The 24753-nt window shown below is 35.1% G+C and overlaps 1 protein-coding gene across 6 annotated transcripts in view; it reads right to left on the bottom strand.

Annotated features, from left to right (window-relative positions):
• Positions 1-24753, bottom strand: part of ksr2 (kinase suppressor of ras 2) — a 93080-nt gene that overhangs the window by 26017 nt on the left and 42310 nt on the right. For 2 of the 6 annotated variants that reach the window (XM_016290646.1, XM_016290651.1), the window contains exons 6-15: positions 21983-22158; positions 13863-13932; positions 12658-12741; positions 10938-11023; positions 10463-10492; positions 9303-9412; positions 6528-6696; positions 4018-4059; positions 1997-2063; positions 409-457 (exon numbers count right to left, since the gene is read on the bottom strand). In XM_016290646.1, coding sequence (XP_016146132.1) covers positions 409-457; positions 1997-2063; positions 4018-4059; positions 6528-6696; positions 9303-9412; positions 10463-10492; positions 10938-11023; positions 12658-12741; positions 13863-13932; positions 21983-22158 — 883 coding nt within the window. Of the gene's footprint in view, positions 1-408; positions 458-1996; positions 2064-3909; positions 3952-4017; positions 4060-6527; positions 6697-9302; positions 9413-10462; positions 10493-10937; positions 11024-12657; positions 12742-13862; positions 13933-21982; positions 22159-24753 lie in introns of all 6 variants that reach the window. The other 4 variants (XM_016290647.1, XM_016290648.1, XM_016290649.1 and 1 more) reach the window with 4 other exon arrangements.

Genomic DNA, 24753 nt, shown 5'->3' with positions numbered 1-24753 from the left:
CAGACAGACACTGTAGATCAGACAGACAGACAGACACTGTAGATCTGTAGATCAGACAGACACTGTAGATCAGACAGACAGACACTGTACATTATACAGACAGACAGACAGACAGATAGATACTGTAGATTAGGCAGACAGACAGACAGACAGACAGACACTAAAATAGATAATGTAGATTATACAGACAGACAGATACTGTAGATTAGACAGACAGACAGATAGATACTATATAGATACTGTAGATTAGACAGATAGATACTAGATAGATACTGTAGATTATACAGACAGACACTGTAGATTAGACAGACAGATAGATACCAGACAGACAGACAGATAGATATTGTGTATATGTTCTGCTTTTAGCACATGATGGTGCACATTTGCTATAGAAGCAGGATGACTCACATCAGATGTTGGCTCAACCTCAATTTGTAGCAAGGGACTCCCTTTGGTACTGTGAGAAGAGAAACAGAACATGTGTTTGCTCAGGGAGGGTCATTTACCTCAGCAGAACGAACCGATGTTTCATTTTCAAGGACCTATAATCTCATTTAAATCCATTGTTTACTTTATGCCATCTGAAAGGATCACACAAAAAATTATGCATGTTCACCTTCATATTTTTAGCTTGAACAAAAGCTGTTCAGACAAGCTCTGCTTAGTGTGCTGCCTACATAAAATAAAATAAAATAAAATAGGAGATTTAAAATTTAAAATTGACCCTGGATGACACTCTATTACATGTCTGTGGTAAGAAATGTGTTTGTTAATACACTCTGACCCTTGTTTGGGTTGAAAAATATGTGAGGACAGTGCTGGAAAGAGCTATCAGTCCATGTATGCATACATGCCTGTTAACAATTTTACTCTACAGCTATCAAACAACTAATGTCAGCTGCATTGTAATTCTCCATAATGAAAACATACTGCTGTCTGAACTACAGAAACTAATATCCAGTTGTTGTTGTTTTTTTGTAGTTAATGCATCTTGATTCAGTTAATTAAAAATAGTATTTTTCTTTATGGGTCTCTGAGTTTTTCAAAACATTCATGGATACGCTTGACATCACTGTAGCGTAAACTCAAGCCCCACTCTTTGTTTATCCCAAGTTTGTGTGTGTGTGACTTGTCTTCAGTCACATCAGCTTTTGCACCACAAATATTTTTGCTCTAATAATTCTGTAATCTAAAATGCTCATATCTGCCATAAATAGACAAAAGCCTTGGCAAAACTGTCTGACATGTCTGTGGCCTTTCACTGGGCATCGCTCTAAATACACACACAAACACACAAAGTACAGGACAGAACATGACATTTCAGACACATTTGTATACTAATAAACAACGTTAAGTGGTCTTGGCATGTCATTATATGTCACAAAAGAGATAATTTTTAGTGAAGTGACATGTGGCCAAGTATGGTGACCCATACTAGGAATTAGTGCTCTGCATTTACCCATCCAAAGTGCACACACACAGCAGTGAACACACACACACAGCAGTGAACACACACCCGGAGCAGTGGGCAGCCATTTTTTGCTGCAGCGCCCGGGGAGCAGTTGGGGGTTCGGTGCCTTGCTCAAGGGCACCTCAGTCGTGGTATTGAAGGTGGGAGAGAGCGCTGTACATTCACTCCCCCCACCTACAATCCCTGCCGGTACGAGACTCGAACCCGCAACCTTTGGGTTACGAGTCCGACTCTCTAACCATTACGCCACGACTTGCACATTTTACAGCATTTGACCTCCATCTAAAGGAGCAATAGAGCATCATAACTACATTTTATGCTACTAATTTTTGCATTCAGATAATGGGACCTTAATTGTAAAGTGTTACCATGATATTTAGTCACCATTATTGATTTACATGCATTTGCACTTTAGTTCCAAATCCAAGTGAGCTCTACATAGACAGACTGATGTCATCATGTTTAAATGCGTTCTAAAATGTCAAATCAACAAACTCACATACAAATAAACACGCACACACTTACCCAGGTTCAGACAGAACAGGGTGTAGAATGACTTGAGGGGCCCTGGTGGGAGCCTCAGGGGCCACATCTACAAAGAGAAAGTGAGACGGTAAGTCACAAGGCAAAGATGAGAGAGAAAATGACATAATTTGTAAAAGAGTGTATTATTATAGACTAAGTTCATCACAACATGCAGGAGTACTGCTGAGAACAACAACTCTGATTTACACCAAAACAGAAGCCGTTTACACTGAGGAAAAAAAATTTGATGTAGAAACTATTTTTATTCAGAAAATTTTATTTTCTTGAAAAACACACTCCAAAAATCTTCAAATAAACATTCTTTAAAAGAAAAAAAGAACTCAACTAATGTTCTACATGTACTTATACTACACAAACATCTGAAGCCATTCACTGCGGTTTAAAAATTTGTGGTCGATACGTTTTTTTGGAAAGAAATGAAATGTTTATTCACTGAGGATGGAACTGAGGAAGTAAAAACCTTTCATGTTTAAATAAATGTTGTTCCTAAAATCACAGTTGCCACAAAAATATTAATCAGCACAATTGTTTTCAATCATTGATAATAAGAAATGTTACTTCAGTGCCAAATCAGCATATTAGAATGATTTCTGAAGGATCATGTGACACTGAAGACTGGAGTAATGATGCTGAAAATTCAGCTTTGCATCACATGAATAAATTAGATTAGAAATTAGAAAACTTTGTAATAATATTTCTCAATATTACCAATTTTACTGCATTTTTGATCAAATAAATGCAGCCACAGTGAGCATAAGAGACTTCCTTTGAAAAACTCTTACTGACCTTAATCTTTTGAACAGTAGTGAGTGCATACATGTATATATATTATTTACTGTTGTTCCAGGCAACAGATTTCCTACATAGCTGTAGGAAAGATTTTATACATAATATAAACAATCCAAACAACCAATTTATTTTTGTTAGCAAGCAACATGCTGCACTGTCAGCCACGATCCCTTACATACTACACAAATATATGATGCTATATTGTTAGGAAAGATGAAACCCTAGAGGATTCTCATTTAACAAACACTTTCCATTAAAACAAACAAATTGTTTTACCTAATGGACAAAGCTGGCCGTGTGTTCCACTCAATATTACCAATTTTACTGCATTTTTGATCAAATAAATTGATCTTTGAAAAACTCTTACTGACCTTAAACTTTTGAACAGTAGTGAGTGCATACATGTATACTGTATATATTATTTACTGTTGTTCCTGGCAACAGATTTCCTACATAGCTGTAGGAAAGATTTTATACATAATATAAACAATCCAAACAACCAATTTATTTTTGTTAGCAAGCAACATGCTGCACTGTCAGCCACGATCCCTTACATACTACACAAATATATGATGCTATATTGTTAGGAAAGATGAAACCCTAGAGGATTCTCATTTAACAAACACTTTCCATTAAAACAAACAAATTGTTTTACCTAATGGACAAAGCTGGCCGTGTGTTCCCTGCTGTAAGGTACAATGGTGACTGATCTCAGCAGCTCACCTCTACATTGGAATAAACTGGCAAAATTGGCATCAATAGCCTTTATTCTAAACTATCAGGCTACCAACCCAACATGGCTTTCCTCCCTCCACACGTTCATCAAAAACATGCAGCAAGCTGAGTGTCTCCCACAGAATACAGGCACTTATCAGCCTTTATTTGTCAGCGAGGCGCAGGTGACCTCGTCTTTAAAAGAACCATCATTAGACAAAGCATTGCTGGTTAAGAGACAAGAAGAGCAAAGAAAGACAGAGGGAGAGGGAGGGGGTTTGTTGCGCCTCAAAGAAAAGACGGCATAAAAAAATGACATCAAAAAAGTTTGCCTCGGCATGTCGCACTGCATTATGGGTAGGGGTAATGACCAATTATGACACACTTACCAGGGAAGATGAACTGCTGCTTGAATTTGTAGAAATGAGATGCTGAGAAAAGCACAGGAGAGAAGCAGACAGAATTCAATCAAATTCAACTAATTATGACACACTTACCAGGGAAGATGAACTGCTGCTTGAATTTGTAGAAATGAGATGCTAAGAAAAGCACAGGAGAGAAGCAGACAGAATTCAATCAAATTCAACACACCCCCGGATGCTTATTGGTCTGTGTTATTGTTCTGCAAAATCCATCACAAAGATGCATTTGCCATAAATAGTGACTTATAGGATACACAAGGGTCCAAAAGTCTGAAACCACACTGAAAATCTGAGATTCAACGTTTAATAAAGAAAAATAAAGAGAAGGTAACAGAACATTTTATGATTTTTGAAAAATGTATAACAAAGAAATGTTGTGATTTAAATGTTTAATATTTAAATATTCAGATTTCTGCACTGTTATCACTAATCAAATTCAGGATGTCATGTGAACTCAAATTTTCTGGCACAGGATGTTCTTTGGCTCATTCTTCACAAACTTGAGGAGTTCATGTCAGTGAGACTGCTGCTTAAAATTAAGTGCTGTCATAACTGAAAAGCGGGACATTCAAAACAGAACTCCAGACCATGATTTGAATGATTGCAAATGCACTAGGAAATTAAAATGGCACAAGTGCAACAATTGTAGAGTCTGGTTGCCGTTGGCAACATTTGAGAAAGCTTTGTGTGTGTCAGTATAAGCGGATAAGTTTTCTCTCCCATAGAAAAGCGTGCTTAACGTGGCTTAAAAAGTGATAAAAACACGTGAAACTGCGCATTCCATTCTGGGCTCATCTGCTTTTCTGTGTATGAACCACTGCAAGCTGCAAAGTAAGCAGGAAGAGTTTGTGCGAACTCAAGAGAATGCAAATATCTTTGCGAGAGAACGCAAAAGTTTTGCGAGGGAATGCAAGGTTTCTCAAGGGAACGTAAAAGGTTTTGTGAGAGAACGCTACACATTTGTAAAATATTGTTTCCTCCCACCCCGATTTTTTTCCACTACCATGTCCTTTTAGGGGCTCTGTAGGCCTACAGGTAGTGATGTCCGATTTGTGGGGTGGATGTCACCATTTGAACTGGTTTTTATTAATGTGTCAGTCAAAAGATTCAAAACCAGTGCAAGTTAGCAGTCTGAATCAAACTCAGTCAGTGAATCGTTTAGAGCTCACAACTAACACGGTTCAGCACAGTACAATTGCTACAGTACCTGTGCTCAACTGTGCCTGTAGTGAAATGATGATGGCTTTCTAGTATAACTCAGCATTTCTACAAGCCTTTCTCACAGCAATGTAGGTTATGCTAACTAACTCATTAAAACAGATACAATACATCAATGTACTGTACTAACCATTTAATACTATGTATGTTTAATACTAAATATCCTTTTAAGCAAGTCTTTCATACTCTTTTACTTTCAATATGATGTGATGATCCACCGTAGCCCGCTTGCATCAATTAACATTATAATAGTTTTAATTTTACCTAAAGTATCATGCTGTTGCTCTTAAATCACAAACGTTACATACGCTATAATAATGATATTTGCAGAATCACTTTTTGTAGTTTTGAGACCAGTTTGGCCAATGGTCGAAAAAGTGTTTTGTTTATTTTTTCCAAAAAGGCAGAAATACTATAACAAAATAGATTGATATTGATACTGTATATGGCACAAATAAGGATCATTAGAGTACAGCACTAAAATGGACCAATTTATACTTCATAAAGTCCTTACATATCATTTAAATCATCCTTGTTATTATACAAATCATTATTTCCATATTTTTTTTCCTGAAGCTCAGCCATATACTAAGAGAGTCTAAAATCCACTCAAATGCATTGATATATTTTCTAATTAAATAGTTTTATTAACATACAGAAATGATAAACATAAGCTTTGTATTTATTCCTTGTGCAGTGCTGAAAATGACAAATGTCAAAAAAAATTTAATTGCTTACAAATCTCTTATTATGCTACAGCATATTATCACCAAATCTTTGATTCAATCTTTTTGTCAAGTCGTTTTCTTTTCAATTATTTCAATTCAATTTGTTCTTTTTGAGACTTATTGAACATAGGCCTCATTGATCTGAGCCTATGCGCCCTATTTTCAGAGTAAAACAAAAAACAAAAAAACATTTTTGGATAATTTTGGCAAAATTCACTCAAACTAAGCTCAGTTCACTGAAGCCTATGATCAATCAGTTTCAAAAAGAAATAAAAAAAAACTATGCTAATAGAAAGAAAACAACGTGATAAAAGGATTTAATCTAATATTTTGTAATACTGTATAAAAAGACATTTATAAGTAAATTGTGTAATAAGGTGTAATAATTATCTTTTTTGTGTGTGAAGATACCATATGTGAGCAAATCAGTAGGTGTTAGTCCAATGTGATAATATTAACTAGCATTTTCAGCTAAATAAAATTAATAAAAATCTCTGGGTCAAAATACAGTTAATAACAGTTTAAGCATTAAGCAATTATTATTTGAAATTCTGTAGAAAAGATTCTGCAGAATCATTAAGTTAGGCACAGTTTTACAGAATTAACAACAAAGTATAAGCATATGTTTTGGGTCGGTACCTGTAAGGTTGGACTGTTTCTGCTGTCTGGCGCTCTGTGGGGAAGGGTGCAGAGGAGATGGGGGCGTCGCGCTGGGCGGCAGAGGGGGTGCAGGAGACGACGGGGTGGAGGAAGTGGTTGAGGAGGGGTTACTGCTGGAGTCGGGCTGATACGGCACAGGGATGTGGTCCTGAAACAGATACAGTCAAACCTTTGGTAACACACAAAAACACTCCCTACTCTCTGCTCATTACCAGCGCGGTCAGACATCAGTAAACCCGGCTTCATTCTCACGGTCAGTTAAACATTCATCCAAAACCAGGGGTGTGGTGGCTGTAGACCTGATCTCCCATGGGCTGAAAACTGGACAGCCGTGCTACGTTTGAAAACACTGCCCAATGTCGTGTTAGAAAGAGGAGCACATCAAAAGCCAGCAGTGTTGTCATAAAGCATGATTGAGTGGCATATGAATTTGAGAAGACAACAGAAAGTCAAAAAAATGTCAAGACTCTATGCTCTGCCAGTCATTAAAAGGCTTTTTGACTTCTATTTTTGCTGCTCAAGTGTCACAAATTGAGTCTGAGGTTTTGGGGAAAACAAAAGTTATCAAATATAATGCAATATAAAACCAACTGCATTTGAGATGAACAATAACAATTAGCTCATAAGTTTTAAAGCTGTAATGTCAGATGATTGTCATGCGGTCGTGGTTGTAGTAGGAGCACACGAGGAAGGAGAAAACATAGGGATACTTTAATGAACATCAACACACAATAACCGTTGAAAATAACATTAATCCAGGACAAAGGAATGACCGAAACTGAGGGCTAATAAAGGGCAGGCAACTAAGGAGAAACGAGATGATTAATACAACGCAGGTTTGTTAACTAAATGAGCAGGAAATGAACCAAATAGGGGCAAACAGGAACTAGACAAAAATGTACACATGACAGATCAAACCCCCCCCCCCCCCCCTCCCGGACGGCTCGTCCAGCGCCGTAACAGTACCATCGGAGCGGGCGCCCTGGAGACTGGTGCAGGACTGGAACAGGGCGGAGACAAGGAGAGCCTCCAGGGCAGATCAGGAAGCCATGGCGGAGCAGACAGTTCCGGGAGCCATGGCGGATCAGGAGACTCAGGAGGCCATGGCGCCCCCCCCCCCCAAAAAAATTTTCTTGGGGAAAACTAGGAATTCTGGAGGGCGCGCTGGAGGAGCGGGCACTTGAGGGCGTTCTGGAGGAGATTCAGAGACTGTAGCCCTCCTTGGGCTAAGCACGGGGACAGGAGCCCTCACTGGGCTAAACTCAGGGACAGGAACCCTCACTGGGCTAAACGAGGAATCAGGAGTCATCCCTGGGCTAAACGAGGAATCAGGAGACCTTCCTGGGCTAATCGAGGAATCAGGAGACCTTCCTGGGCTAATCGAGGAATCAGGAGCCCTCCCTGGGCTAAACGAGGAATCAGGACCCCTTCCTGGGCTAAACGAGGAATCAGGAGCCCTCCCTGGGCTTAACTGGGGATCAGGAGTCCTCCCTGGGCTAAACGAGGAATCAGGAGCCCTCCCTGGGCTTAACTGGAGATACGGAGCCCTCCCTGGGCTAAACGGGGAATCTGGGAAGCGCTTACGAGGTGCTGGCACTGGAGGGCGCTCTGGAGGAGCAGGCACAACAAGGCGCTTTCAAGGAGCGGGCACTGGAGCGAACTCGGGGGCTGGAGCCGACAATGGAGCGAGCTCTGGGGCTGGAGCCGACACTGGAGCGAGCTCGGGGGCTGGAGCCGACAATGTTTAGTCATTACTTTTGTTTCATACAGTTTAGTTTACTTAATGTTTTAGTCATTGTATTCTGTGTTTTCGTAATTTTTAGCTGTTTTGTTTGTATATGTCTATATAGTTTTGTCAGTTTTATATTTTATGATATTTTATGTCAGCTTTAATTTGATTATTTTAGCACATCAAGTTAAACTAAATTAAAATGGGAACTGTCGGCAACTAACTAGTTTTTATGTTATTTCAATAAACATTTTTTTTTATTTCAAGTAACAAGATTTTTTATTTTGGGTTTTAGTTTAGTTTCAGTCTTAGTTTTAGTTAACTATAGTAACCCTAAAGTTAACTACAAATTCTTAATTCCATGTCATATTTATTCCACAAATTCACAACTTTGATAAATATATTGGAAATGAATTATCAAACACATTGTAGCAGCATACTGTTTTTTTAACACACTCTTTTTTAGTTACATATAACCAACTGGTCTGAAGGTGATTTTTAGTGGATTTATGAAGTCAGTTCCCTTTCAGTCGGTCACTCTCGACGTCACGTCGGAGGACTGACGAAATTGGGATCTCGCTTAGAGGGCACACAAGTTCTAGCAGCATTTATGCCATCATGAAGTGCGTGCTCACACACACACAGGACGTATTTTTGCATTTAAAAACAGCTAGATGGAGCGCAGTAGAATGGAATTTAATGTAAGGATCCCCAGACACGATTTTTAAAAGTAGACTTGACATGGTGTGTTAAAAATGTCACGCTCATCCTGTCGTGCCTTGGTTTGCAATAAACATATAAGAAAACCACGAGTGGCAAATATTACAGGAAGACTGTTTGATGTTGGTCTGCAAAAATTGCTTTTCATGCCAAGTTGTTTGAATAAAAAGTGAAAGCAAACAACTTTCAGGAAGGACTTATAATGCCAATCTGCCCGAGATAGTTTTGTAATAATGTTGACCGGGAGGGATGTAACAGGGTTGAGTTGTGTTTGTTCAGACGTAATGGAACGTAACTAATCTTACCTTGTTGATTTTGTTGGTCTTGGGGAGAGTCTGGCTAATGTGGAGGTCTGAGTACCTGAGGGGGTTGTTTATGTCACATGGTACTGACTCGGTCCTGACGAGCTGACGAGCTGAGAAAGAGGGCGAGAGAAACAGCATAGTATCCACGGTAACAGGAGGCAGTTGTCACGGTAACAGAAAAACTCTTAAAAGTCTTGTCACATTTTAATGGAGGAGCCACTAAACCATGTATTATGTACAGTATATATTAGAAATATCACATATATGACACACATGGAAATTCGACAGCAACGACCAGGTTGTGTAGAATATCATTGTTCACTTTTTCCAGCAAGGAAGAACAAATCTTTGTGTATTTCATATGCATAATAGCATATCATTTCATATTAAGGATCCATTAAATTGAAGCATGTAAATAAGACACATTAAATTAAATTTGGAAGTAGTCATTTATATGTAACTCAATACATATAATTTCCTAAAGTTAGTATAATTTCCTAACAGACCGATTCTGAAAGTGCTTCACATTAAATCAGCCTAACAAAATTGGCTTATATACCATACACTACAGCTCAAAAGATTGGGTTCAGTGAATTTTTTTAACGAAATTATTATTTTTATTCAGTCAGCACACACACAATTGTTGAAAAGTGACAGTAAAGACATTTAAAATGTTACAAAAGATTTCTATTGCAAATACATGCTGTTCTTTTGAACTTTCCATTCATCACAGTCTTGAAAAAAATATTTGTAAAAAATGTTTTCAACATTAATAACAGGAAATGCTTGAGCAGCAAATCTGCATATTAGAATGATTTCGGAAGGATCATGTGACACTGAAGCCTGGAGAAATGATCCTGAAAATTGCAGCATTGCATCACAAGAATGCATTAAAATAGAAAATGCATTAAAATAGAAAATGGCTATTTTAAATTGTAATATTATTTCACAATATTACTGTTTTATTGTATTTTTATCACATAAATGCGGCCTTGGTAAAAAAAAAAAAATAAGAGACTTCATTTAAAAACATTTAAAAATCCTACCAACCCCAAACTTTTGAACGGTAGAATACATTTATTTTCATATGACATATGAAACCATTCCAGGGAAAACTTTTAGGTATGAAGTAGGAAATACTGTGTTTGAGGAGCACAAACCTGCTTCCTTACCTTGAGATGTTCCTTGATCTGCAATATCAGAAATGAGGGAAAGATGAAGTGGTGAAAACAGAAAAAGAGAGCAAGGATAAGATGAGTGCAGACTGAAGATTATAATGTTTAACAAAGAACAAGACAAACTGTTTAGTACATTTATGCAAAGCAGATGTGAAGCCACTAACAATTACAGTTTTTTTTTTTTAAATACATTCAATTCCCTTTAAACACATTCTCTTGTTTGGAAACCAATTTTCAAAACGCAATGTTTTCTGAAAAAGATAAAGCTTGTAATTAAATATGTTCAATTGAATATAAAAGAATTGTGAGGTTGAAAACATGTTATGTATAAGAACACTGCTGTGTCTGAAATCATATTTGAATCATAATTAATGGCCTGCCTTGTGTAGTACATTTTGTTTTAAGCATTTATGGAGTTAAAAAAAAAGAAAGAAAGAAAACATAAAAGTTGAAATACCTCTGAATGAGTCCCTACCTCCTCTGTGGTATATGAGTAAATGACAGGGCGGTGCTTCTTTGGTGCATTTGTTGTGGCACTTCAATCTGACAAAAGAAAGCATGACAGAAATGTTTATTAGTTTTGCTCTTGTAAAAGCAAATCAATGAATATTCAAAACAAACACTTAATATGCAGCCATTATTTTGAGGGTGTCAAAAGCCAGCAAGTATCGTAGTAACAAGATGCCGTAGTCAAGGGTGGTAGAGTGGAAACTATTAGGCAGGTAATTTATTCAAATAATCTTTTAATGATAATTATGCTCAATTTGAATGTTCAGACACTACTGCAGGCACAAAGTGTCTAGCACTGAATTCTAAAGAGGCTGTGATGCAAACAAAAACATCAAATCACAGCTTCACAAAGCTGAAATGTTAGGAATTTTTGTTTTCAGAGATTTGAGTTGTTATAAGAGAGATGGTTAAAGAAATGATCATAGATAGTGGAGTGTGTATTTAACATTTGACATTTATAGTCTGCATGCTGTGATTCAGTCTGTAATTTCAGCATCAGACAGCATTACAAAAATAACTAGATTTTTATCATCTTTTGATCTTTAAAGAAACTTAAGTGATGTTTGTTGATGCAAAGCGCATCACAACGATTGCTTAGGATTGCTAAAAGTTCTTTTTATATATATGATTACATATTATTTTATGTATTATATATATGTATTATATAACATATATTATTATATGTATTATCACCATATCATTTCAGCTTTTTTATCTCATAATTATGACTTTGTATCTTAGAATTTTTATGTTTTATCTCATAATTATGACTACATAATTATTTCAACATTTTGTCATAATTTCAACTTATTTACTTTATTTATTTTCAACTTACTTATTGGTTTATATTATATTTTCTACTTTTTATCTCATAATTATTTCAACTTTTTTTTAGAATTGTTTTATATTATATTTTCAATTTTCTGTCTCATAGTTTTGACTTAGTATCATCTTATGATTTCAACGTTTTATCTCATAATCATGACTACAAATTATGATTTCAAACTTTTGTCATAATTGTCATCATTTAAACTTTTTATCTCATAATAACTTTTTGTCATAATTTCAACTTTGTTATAATGGTTTTGTATGATCATTTTCACTTTGCTCTCATAAATATGACTTAGTATCTCATAATTTCAATATTTTATCACATAATTATGACTATATAATAGTTCAACTTCTTGTCATAACTCTTTTTTGTCATAATTTCAACTTTTTGTTATAATGGTTTTACATTATATTTTCAACTTCTTATCTCAATTATGACTTAGTACCTAATAAATGTAACATTTTATCTAATAATTATGAATACATAATCATTTCAACCTTTTGTCATACTGTAGTTGTTTGTCATAATTTAAACTTTTTATCTCATAATTCTGACTACATAATTATTTAAACTTTTTGTCATAACTGTTTTTGTCATAATTTCAACTTTTTGTTATAACTGCTTTATATTATCATTTCAAAAGTTATGACTTAGTATCTTCTCATCATTTCAACTTTTCATGTCATATTATAATTTATAAAAGCAGAATTTGTTTTCTTATGTGGCAGAAATGGGTTTCCATATGAGAGTTTTAGCACTTGCATGATTTGCAGAAACATGATTTATTTTCTTACGTTGCAGAAATGGGTTCCCATACAAAAATTGTAGAACTTACTTGCAGTTTTTGCATTTTAAGCCGAACAGCATTCCTTTCCCGCACACGATACATGTCTGCGACATCCAATACTTTGTGGAAAACCTGCACAAGCACAAATAAGTAGTGTGATTCATTACTGAGCCATTATTTAGACTTTTTCCAAGAAAAAAAACTCTAATTTCATCCATTTTTAAAATGCATGAGGCCATATGGGTTTGTTTCGCTTCGCTGTCAAACTATCAGCAGATGGTTCTGACCTTTTGACAACCACTCCTAAACTCTTCAGATGAAAGAGCGAATGTGTCACTACAGCGATCACGTTTGCCAAGTAACCTTTTCATCTATAGACAGATTTGTGCAGGGTATGCCCAAAGATAGGCACTTTGGCAGTAATTCTCAATTTAGAGTAATTTAATTGTAACCGAGTATCTCTCAATATCTCTTTGGCACTCAACTGCACTTGACAAATACAAGAGAGGGCAAAGGCCGTACGGATGCATCAGCGATTGTTTAGCAGAATTGCATGGAAGGTGCTCTCTGTATTTTTCATTTCTTCTATCACTATCACTTTTTGTTTACACACAGTCATATCTGCCGTTCTCCACAATAAAAGAGCCATTCAAATCTCCTGCAATAGAGTTCCTCTGAAGGGTCACTGTGCATTTGCCAATCTATTTCTCTGATATGAACAGAAGCTGACAGTTAATAGAATATGACTAATGGGCTATGACAGTGTCAAAGTGTCTTCATTAGATTGAAGCCATACTGTCTCATAAAAGAAGAGGCTGGCTTTAGTACACAGCTCACATCACCGTAGCCAGTCTGAAGTTGATATGAGCGTTTCAATTTTTTTGGATCTGTTTATCTGCTTGCTTTTTGAAACTGGCAGTTGTCCATCTATGATGACATGTAGACGTTGATTTCCACGTCTAAAGTACTAGGAAAATGAGACATTTTTTAGCCTTGGTGAACTTTGCATATGTTTTGATGGCTAAGCTACACTATGCTCTCATTAAAAACCCTGTTAACTTTTATCACAAAAGCACAGTGTTTCGTGGTCTAAGTACAAACGCAGGCTCTTTGTTTGACTTGGGATCGGTGGTATTTGGGGTTATCATGTCATCAGATTTGAGTAGGCATGACTAGAGTTGCACAACCATACGAGTTAATTGGCTTGACATTTTGTAACCACTACCACACATTCACATCGGCACAAAACTTACCTGTGTTTTATGGAGTTGCCAAGGTCTCTGCGAGGTATTTGAGGAGACCAGCAAGGAACAGACAGAGTATCTGGAACAGAATTGTGATTGGGTCAGACTCAGGAAAACAGGATTAATGCTTGTAAACAAAGAATTAAAACCTCAAATAACTATAATAAACCTTCAAATCACTTTCATTAAGAAGATAAAAGAAGTATTATAAATCCTGGATGAGCTATAAAGTGGTTATTAAAAAGCAACAAGTTACAAGAAGCCATACACATGATTTTACCATAGTTAAGAGCTTTTCTATATAATGAAACATTTTTAATAAATTGTTTTAAATGTAAATATTGTAATATTGTAATACATTTACACTATCATTAGTGTCAGATTTTTTTAAAGAAATTAATATTGTTGTTATTTTTTTCAGCTTTTATTAATTTTTATTTTAAGAATGCATTAAATAGATCAAAGGTGACAGTAAAGACAATTATACAAGATGTTTCCAAAATATTTCTATTTGAAATAAATACAGTTTTTCTATTCATCCTGAATAAATAAAAAGAAGATTTTTATGTTTTCCATAAAAATAATTTGCAACACAACTGTTTTCAGCACTGATAATAATAAGAAATTACATTTCAAAATATAAAATAAAATATAAACATAAAATAGTTGGAGTTATTTCAAATTGTAACAATTACAATTATTTTGAACTAAATAATTGTCACTACCATTCACAAGTTGTGGTCGGTAAGTTTTTTTTAAATGTTTTTGGAAGTCTCTCTTCTATTTGATTAGAAATACAGTAAGATACTGTATTTCTAATCAAATAGAAGAGAGACTTCCAAAAACATTTTAAAAAAACTTACCGACCACAACTTGTGAATAGTAGTGACTTCCTTATCATTTTATTAGAAAAAACACTATATTTAATATATAAATCCTTAAATGCTTAAAAAGATTAATCAAATAAAATTTGAAGAATTTAAATATGATGTCTTCTGTCATCATTCAAATGGACAAGATCTGATAAAACCTAAATGGAGACTTGTAAGACAATAATCGCATTTGCTTCCCACAGCACTGTTAGTTCAAAAGGCCATTCATCAGATTGTCCACGCTCAATTATACTCCATTTATTTATGATTACGAGATACGAGGACAAGCACACATGCACACACACACACACACTCACGATAATCTGCTCTGCCTTATTCTCAAAGCTTAAAATACTGTATGAAAAAATATGAGGAGCCTTGCATTCATTACCTGCCTCATAGTCTGCCTTTGATTGCATCAACTTATATATTCACTTGAGATTCCTGATGACTGCCTCTGTCAATGTGCATTGCTTGATGCTTATATCAAATATGGATGTCTCTATTGTGACCTCAGCATTCTGCTCGGCTGGTTCTTTCAGGTGGATCAGGATGAACACGGAGTTCCGAATTAGATCAGAGCTTTGATATGATCTTTGTTCTGAGGTGCTGGACTTCTTCTGAATCACGAGTGATCTTGAGGGGAAAAACAGCATAAATATATGAGTGTTTTTCCGACTATGTGCACGTTAATGGCCCAGGGGTTGATTTTTATCAAAACTTACAGACAAATTTAAACTTTTTATTATATGACGCTCGCATTAAAACTTTTTACCTTTTACTTTAGCTACTTTTCAGATTCTTTTTCTATATAGATTTGATTTTACTCTTGCCCCAGTCCCAGACTTTCAATCTTTGTGTATGAAAATATCCATTATACAATATCATATTATAGAAGCTCTGATATCTTCTGAAGCTTGCTTCCATCATAGGATAAAAGAAAATAATAATAACAAAGGTAATTGTGACTTTTTATATCACAATTCGGATACTTTTTCCTCACAATTCTGAGTTTATATCTCGTAATTCACATTTTTTTCTTGAGAATTGCGAGACAAACTCAAAATAGTGAGATGAAAATTATGACATAAAAATAGTCAATTACATTTTCTATCTTTTATTCCATGGTGGAAACAGAAAGAAAAAAAACAGAATTGCGAGAACTCAGAATTCAGAGATAAAAAAGTAAATATTGTGATACATAAACTCAGAATTCAGATAAAAGTCAGAATTCTCCATTTACATTAAATTATAATTGTGTCTCTTTTTGTCTCACAATTGAGACTTTTTTTCTCTCGCAATTCTGAGAAAAAAATCTGAATTGCGAGAGGAAAAAAAGTCTAATTTGTGAGACAAGTCACAATTACCTTTTTAATTTATTCACGATTTTTACACAAATTATGAAATTATGACTAAAATTTCCAAATAAAATCGAATCAAACATTTGTTTAAAATGTCATACTTCCATCAAGCACAAAGCATAATTTGAGTCGAGAAAAAAATGACATTGCAGTGGAAGGCAGATGAACAAATTCTCAATTTTACTACTAAAATCAATCTAATTTTCTAGAGGCTGTACCTTTAAAACACTGGATTACTGTTATTTTACTCAAATGTTATCATTACCACACATAGGAAACACCATATTTAAGTTGCCGTGAATAAAAACAAGCACAAAGTGAAGTGACGTGAGGCCAAGTATGGTGACTTGGAATTAGTGCTCTGCATTTAACCCATCCAAAGTGCACACACACAGCAGTGAACACCCACCCACCGTGAACACACAGCAGTGTGTAACCATTTATGCTGCGGCGCCCGGGGGAGCAGTTGGGGGTTCGGTGCCTTGCTCAAGGGCACCTCAGTCGTGGTATTGAAGGTGGGAGAGAGCACTGTACATTCACACCCCCCACCCCCTGCCTGTACGAGACTCGAGCCTGCAACCTTTGGGTTATGAGTCCGACTCTCTAACCATTAGGCCACAACTTCCTTCATTCGCACTTTTCCACAAATTTACAGTGCTCAAAAAACGAAATAAAGCCTAAGCACAATGTATTAACCCGACTGTACTTCTATCCTTCAAAGACTGTTTTTCACTAATGTACAAATGTGCGTACACAATTATCTTTTTAATGCAGCTGGAATCATCCACATATATGAATGTACACGCTTGCATATAAAAAATCCACAGTGAACAAAGCAAAGAGCCCCTGCACTGATGTCTTTTGTACATTATTTCAATGATACCTTCAATGCTCAATGCTCAGACAATGAAAACAAATGTTATTTTCAGAAGCTGGTCTCACTATTGATATCTTTACATATGATATATGCATCAATTTAGTACTTAACAATCAAAGATGTGAAAGTCAACTTGTGTTGTTACTGTTAAATAAAACTACTAAAATCATTTTTGTTCAATTAAATACAGCTGAAATAAAAAATATTGAATAAAACTTGGCAACTAACTGAAATAAAATATGTTTAAGTACTAAAATTACTAGAACTAAAGCTAAATAGAAATATGAAACCCCCAAAAACTAATATAAATGACAAAACCACAATTTACTAAAACTTAAAATAAAATTCAAATGAAAACTGAAAAGATAAAAACAAAAGCTATATTAATAAATACAATAATAGCATTGAAATAATACTGAAATAGCACTGATGTCAATATAAATAAATGCATTTTGATTAAAAATTATATAAATTATTAAAAAAATAATTAAAGCGTGTTATATTAATACGTAAAAAGAAATGTTCTAAACAAGTAGCATAAACTACATAACACTGCAGTGATAATTTTAGACAAACCCTTGCCTGCCTGTTTCTATGGTTACCGCTCAAAGTTTTAAAAGAGATGATGCAAATTATAACAAAAAAAACTGAATCTAATCTTATTCACTATAATAATCAAATACATTTGTAATGATTAAACTGAAACAAAAGCCAACTGAAAAATGATCCAACAACTGACAAAAGACTTCAGCATCCATCAAAAAAAAAAAAAGTACTGTGGCGGCAGCAAGGTACAAGGACTGTATCAAATATAGAATGATTACCATATTTCTATACCATGGCATTTACATGCTACTTAAATGTAAATCAAATCTATTCATCCTATGAAGAAACAGAGAAATGGAGCAGTCTTTCATTAGACTCGAGTTAAAAGTTTACCTGACAAACTCACATCGTCTCACAGCAGGTGGATGCTTTATCCGCAGGCACACAAACAGACCTACTTACTTGTGAATACAAACCAGCATCACTACAAAGCAGGTGAATGTGTGTTTAATTGGTGCATGTAAAAAACAAACTACAGCACAAATATTGCTAAAAATACCAAAGCTACCATTCATATGTTTCTCATCTTCTCTTTTTAAACCAACACGCAGTCATTAAAAACCACCATGTTGACTCAATCAACTATCAAATTTAGACATGACAAGACAAACTAGAGTTTGTTCATGCCAGATGAAGCAACAGTTGGCCAATTGTCACGATCGACCAATCACATGCCAGTGTTAGTGATATACCGTAAATAATACCAAAGGCATCTTACAAACAGGCAGCCTAAACAAAATGGTTTGTAAAACAACGACTAACATAGTGATTCGCCTCTCAGTCTTTTCCAGAGCACTACAAAGCACCATTATTAGATTTAGTTTGATAAGATTTCAGCTGAGAGGCTTTTTTCAATAGGGAAATATGAGTGATGTTAAGTACATTTAACACCTGCTATTGACCTGCTCTTAAACAATTCTGTGGATTTGACTGACAGCCTGATAAATGATGCTATAAAAGTGCTGCACTGCATCTTTGTGTCATGAGGATAAACTCTCGCAGCCAAGAAATTGTACAGTAGTTTAAATTAGTGCTATAGCTAGAAGCTGACACACTCTCTTTAGAATATATGCAAATGGGTAAAGAGTCCTCAAACTTTCTAGAAAGCAATGAAATTAAATGGAGAGCAAAGGAAACGTGTGACGCGTTTGCACAAATCACAATTAAAAACACATATATTTTGACAGTACTATTTCCTTCAACTTAATGCGTGTTGTTTTTTGTTTTTTCCCCCCACATCTTCAGTTTTATCTGTCCAAAAGTGAAAGTTTTACTGTGTCTCTCTGTTGTGAAGTTGTGCAAAACAAAACATTTATTTATTTATTTGCTTGTTTGTTTGTTTGTTTGATTATTTATTTTCCCACATCTTCTTAGTTGTATCTTTCCAAACGTGTCTCTCTGTTGTGAAGCTGTGGATAAGGTGCAAAATGTGACCCTAAATTTTGGAGACGGTGTTGAATAATATTAATATTGATATTATTAAAAATATGTTTGCATTGATAACAATAATAATAGTGCTGTCAAACTATTAATCGCAATTAATCGCATCCAAAATAAACATTTTTGTTTAGATGATACATGTGTGTGTGCTGTGTATATTTATTATGTAAATATAAATACAAACACATACAATATATATTTTGAAAATATTTGCAATGTATTTACATGTATATATTTATATTCATATAATTTATATTATATATAAATATATTTAATATATAAACATAACATCTTTGTCTTAAATATATACTTGCATGTGTGTGTATTTATATATACATAATAAATATACACAGTACACACACATATATTATGTGAACAAAATCTTTAATTTGGATGCGATTAATCATGATTAATCGTTTGACTGTGCAAAATAATAATAATAATAATAATAACTATCACACACTGTGCATTTACTTGCCAATGATCTATGAATGATCTATGAAAGTGCAACATCCAAACACCATGAATATCCTCTGGGTTGTTTGTCTTTCTCTACCCTATTCTTTACTTTCAGTTGTGATGTCTAGAGTTAAACTACACGTACGCATTTCATAGTATTGCACACACTGTTTGTATTCTCTGTGCATGTCAAGAAACGTGAAACCGTGAAGTACAGAGCTTGGGCAAACTGTTGCACTGTGTACAATAATACTGTCACCACATGCAGAAAAACAGCAGACACATTAACCAGGGCTGACGACACTCGCGAGGCCTGGTTACTGCCACCGCGTCCGGCCTGGAGCCCCAACGGGAGGTCCAGAACGCAAGTAATGCCATTACAGTGGCTGCCACAAACCCAATGAGATTATAGCCCTGCAACTGGTTTATCGGAAATTCAACTATAACGATCTTTCATCTGGTTTTGCAACAAGCTTTTGCATCCAAAAGCCTGAAGGAATTTAGTTGTTTGGGTACATCATTTTTGTTAATTATATCAAAAACATCTTTCAGTTAGTAGATAAGGCAACATTTCTAATTTCATTTAAAGGAAAAGTTCAGGATTTAAAGGCGTTTAGCATTACATCACTGGATTCTCTGCACTGAATGGGTGCCATCAGAATAAGAGTCCAAACATCTGATTAAAAACTTCACAATAATCCACATAATTGAAAAATCCACCAACATATTTGTTTAGAACTATTTTGGACTGTTATAAATGGTGCTAGATCTAGGCATATTTCTCTCCTGATTCAGACAAGATGACTTTTTCACTGGAGAAAGCAATATTATGGATAGAGAACTGTATTTTGGCCAGAAGCAACATTTTGATGTTAAAAAAATGCCTTAATTATTGATTTATTACAAACACACAGCTTTTTACTTCACAAGATGTTAATTGTTGGACTGGAGTCGTGTGGATTACATGTGGATTATTATGATGTTTTTATCATCTGTTTAGACTCTCATTCTGACGGCACCCATTCACTGCAGAGGATCCATTGGTGAGCAAGTGATGTAATTCTAAATTGATGTAATGCTAAATCTGTTCTCATTTTTGGGTGTACTATTAATTTAAATTACTGATTGGAAATAAAATAAATAAAAATTAAAAATTAAAAACTAAAATAAAAAATAAATTTAACCTAAATATGAATATTTTAAAAAGTGACAAAAATCACTTAAAATTACAAATAGTAATTATAGTAAGAATTACTCAAATTAATAGAATTTAAAATAATATTGTTATATAATATTAATATAATTTTAGTATAAATAATAGAAAAGAAAAAAAAACACTGCTCAACAGTAGTTTGATTTCAATAAAAGCCAAAAAATGTGTTTAAAGTAAGTATTAATTTGTCAAAACCATTCAAACGGGATGATGAAAAGAAAAACATCCTAACAGTTACCTCTCCGGATATTTCCCACAGTGTACAATGTACAAAGCATACAGCAGATTGCCAAAGCTTGGAGGGGGTCTATCATTCATAATTCTGGAAACAAGCAGTCAAAACTTTTCCCTCCATCTGTACGATAATTTCATTCCAAAACGGAGTCTTTTGCGTCATTCTTGTGTCATTCCCAGTCTTCTCACATACACACAGCTTCCGTTCGGCCCATTATTCCTCTAATAGCCCACGCTAAGAGGCCCCCGGTGTAGAAGACATTGGGCTTGGACAATATGCGCCCACACGATGCCAGGTGAACTGGGACACATGTGGGTTTGGGATGCTGCCCTTTAATACGTGATGAGAAGGAAAGTCACATTGTGGAAGAAAATGACAAAGAAAGTTGTAATTGAACGACGTGCGTCATCAGACATCTGTCAACACTAGCTGTGATCTAACGATGTTGACCAACAGCATTTGAATGTCTTTAAACGCGCACTTGGGATAAAACTACAATGTTACGAAAAAGAAATTCAGATCAGGGATTTGTCTCAAAATGAGAAACAATATATAATGAGACAAAATAACAAAAATACAATGTTAGCGTATAATAACTTATATTAAAAAGACATTAGTAAATGTGATGCATTTCTTGAATATTTCTTATAAATACTGTCTACATGAAATTCCATTTCTAACTATTGCAGCCAACATGAAACAATTTACAAACCATTTTAATTCAGTTAGGCAAAATATTTCTGATGTGAAGATTTTTTTTTTCTTTTAAAGAATTTTTTTAAAATGCAATTTTTTTTCAAATATAAAAAAAGATTTAAGTGATTAATACCAGAATGTATCAGGTGTAGAAAAAATAAAGAAAGAAAAAAATTGACGTAATATTATCTTTTAACTTTTATATAAACCAGAAACATGTATTAAGAAAGTCAATCATGGGCCAATTTTGATTTCATGTTGACTTAATCTTAATTTGTATAGTATTCTATAATATATGGAGTTATGTTCTCATCATCTGTGTTTTAGGTAGGACTGAAACAATGTGTTGAGGTTAATGGCTGCTACTCACTTGCTGAGGGGGTGTCGGAGTGCACCGGTGGTGTCGAAGGGACAAAATTGGGGAAAAAGAAGGAGCGGAGTGAGTGATCGGAGTGGAGAGGAGAGCGCTGGGTCGGCAGGTTTTCACAGCTTCCAGCCACACTGCTGTGGATCTTCAGGTTCAACGGCTTGTTCTTCTTTTTTGCTCTACAAAGAGAGTCAGAGGAAAAACAAATGAGCCCAAAATAAGACACGATCACAGTGTTTACAATGTTGTATCTGGTTTCAAAACAAGCTCTTGCACGTCATGCTCCAGAAACAGATTTAGCTTCAAAACTCTGAATAGGTTAAATCACATGCACATGCATGCTTATATAAACTCATGTACTCAAAAAAAGAACTGATTAAAATTATGGCTTGAGTGGCTTGATTAGGGTTTGGTTGAGCATTTTAACCAAGTCACACACCTGTCTGTTAAGCGCCAGAATGCAGTGCAGATTTAGAGATCTTTAAATCAGTCTTTAGACTCTTTAGTAATAACAACCGAACCTAATGAACAACATTTTGTTGGTAATTTCTAGTAATTTTTGGTAGCAATTTTCTTCTTAGGACAGGACAATATTTGGCCGAGATACAACTATTTGAAAATCTGGAATCTGAGGGTGCTTATCGACCTGATCAGACATGAAAATATGTTGTGGCACTATCGTGCAGTCTATAAAAAAAAAATAAATAAAAAATAAAAAAAAGGGGGAAGTCGTGGCCTAATGGTTAGAGAGTCAGACTCATAACCCCACTTCACTTATAATGACATGACGTTAGTTAGCAAATATTAGCGATTTTCTGCAAACAGTTCTTTGAGTAACATGACCGTAAATATGAACTCACGATTGAATGTAACATAAAACAAATGATTGCTTTTCGTTAAAATCTTTATTATGCCAAAAATGCTTACATTTATTTGTCTTTTTGTTCGCTCGGGCAGCCATGTTGCCCTGAAGCCGGTTTACGCTGAGATAAATCATACCCATTCGTTTGAAGTGTGGTCCCAAAAAATCTTCTTTTGAAGGGCTGTCTGGCCCTTCCCCTACCCCTACCCCTCCAACCAAAAGAGAATTGAGACACCCCTACCCCTTCACGTGAACGCGCGTGAGGGGAAAGGGGAAGGGCTAAGGGGTAGAATTGGGATTGGGCCTTAATATCCTAATGATTTTTGGCATAAAAGAAAAATCTATAATTTTGACCCCTACAATGTTTTTTTTTTTTTGCTATTGCTAAAAATGTACCCAAGCGACTTAAAACTGGTTTTGTGGTCCAGGGTCACATATCAGTAGGACACACAAGCTTGCACTGTTACACAATGTTGCTTGCAGCATCTATGAGAAACTGCTTATTTAGACACAAGTTTGCTTGTGAACTCAAGAAAGCTGTTCTCCAACTGAGTCACACAATGAGAGATTTCTGGCTTCAAACAATGAATAAACAGATCACAGCTTATCACGAGGGCACAGTCAGCAATTAAAAAACACATTATACCATTCAAATCCAATTAGATCCATTTATTTTCTTTGTGGGTGCATGTTTGCAAGGGCAGATGTCGTGATTTTCAGAATATCCTCCTTTCTTGTCTATGAATATGTCGTCATGTCACCTTTCTCTTAACCTAATTGAGTCTATAATGTTTAATAATCAACATAATAATCTAATAATGAAACAGACTTGGAAACAACTGTGAATTCTACTCTAGATATTTTCCCTCATGATGTCATGATGTCTTCACAGTGAGAAAATGAACTGCCAAATCCAGATGCAGCTGAAAATATGCATTCGCATGCAGGGGTGTAGTGGGTGTGTGGGGGGGGGTAGGGGGAATATAACCCCCCAATAACCAAAACTAGCAAGAATATAACCCCCCCCCCCATATTTATACCATGGTTAATAGAAACCTCGAATCAGGCTATTAATTAATTATTGGAATTAATGATATTATATGGCACTTTTATAAGCGCTAACTTCACGTACGAACTGAGCGGAGCAGAACACAATATGACTGAAGCGCAGTTCATGAACGGTGTGCGAATCACTGTATACTCTGCGCGCTCGAGAAGCATGATAAGAATTGCGCGAGCCATTCCTATCGCAAAGCTGATGGTCAAATATGTGATCTATTTGAATTATTTAGAGAAACAGCCACTTTAAAATGCTATGGAGAAAGTGGAACAGTATCTAAAAAAGGCAAATAAACTAAAAAGACTGATGAAAAGAGGAGAAAACAGTCTTGAACCACCACTAACATACTGTATATTAAAATCTTTTTAAACTACTCATGACCACCTTTACTAGAATTGATCACGCTTTATTGTAGGCTTATTTATTGTGTAAAATTTAGTCTAACTTGTTATAGAATTTATTTTAGATAATCTGTTAAGGGAATAGATTTTTTTCCCCCTATAGATTTATATTACAACTGTGGCATGTTGTAGCTATTGGTTCTAAATGTGCAGGCGGTTGTTTCTTCATAACCAATGCTATATTGTTTAATTAAAAAATTATTGGCCTGGTAATGATTAATAGGCTAGTCTTATTATAACAAATGCGACAATTAAGAACTATGGTACATGGCCTTCAGATTTTCCAAAAGATGGCATAGATTAAATCATTAAGAGCCTGACAAACTGTTAAGGAGTAAGAAATAATATCAATATGAGAAAATGTCAAATTAGATTGACTTCCCATGGCATGTTGAATTAGAACATTATATATATATATATATATATATATATATATATATATATATATATA

This window comes from Sinocyclocheilus grahami, unplaced genomic scaffold, assembly GCF_001515645.1.
Source record: "Sinocyclocheilus grahami isolate Dianchi unplaced genomic scaffold, SAMN03320097.WGS_v1.1 scaffold261.1, whole genome shotgun sequence".
Lineage (NCBI taxonomy): Eukaryota > Metazoa > Chordata > Actinopteri > Cypriniformes > Cyprinidae > Sinocyclocheilus > Sinocyclocheilus grahami.
The sequence above is the reverse complement of the archived record's forward strand: the minus strand, read 5'-3'. Positions and strand labels throughout refer to the sequence as shown.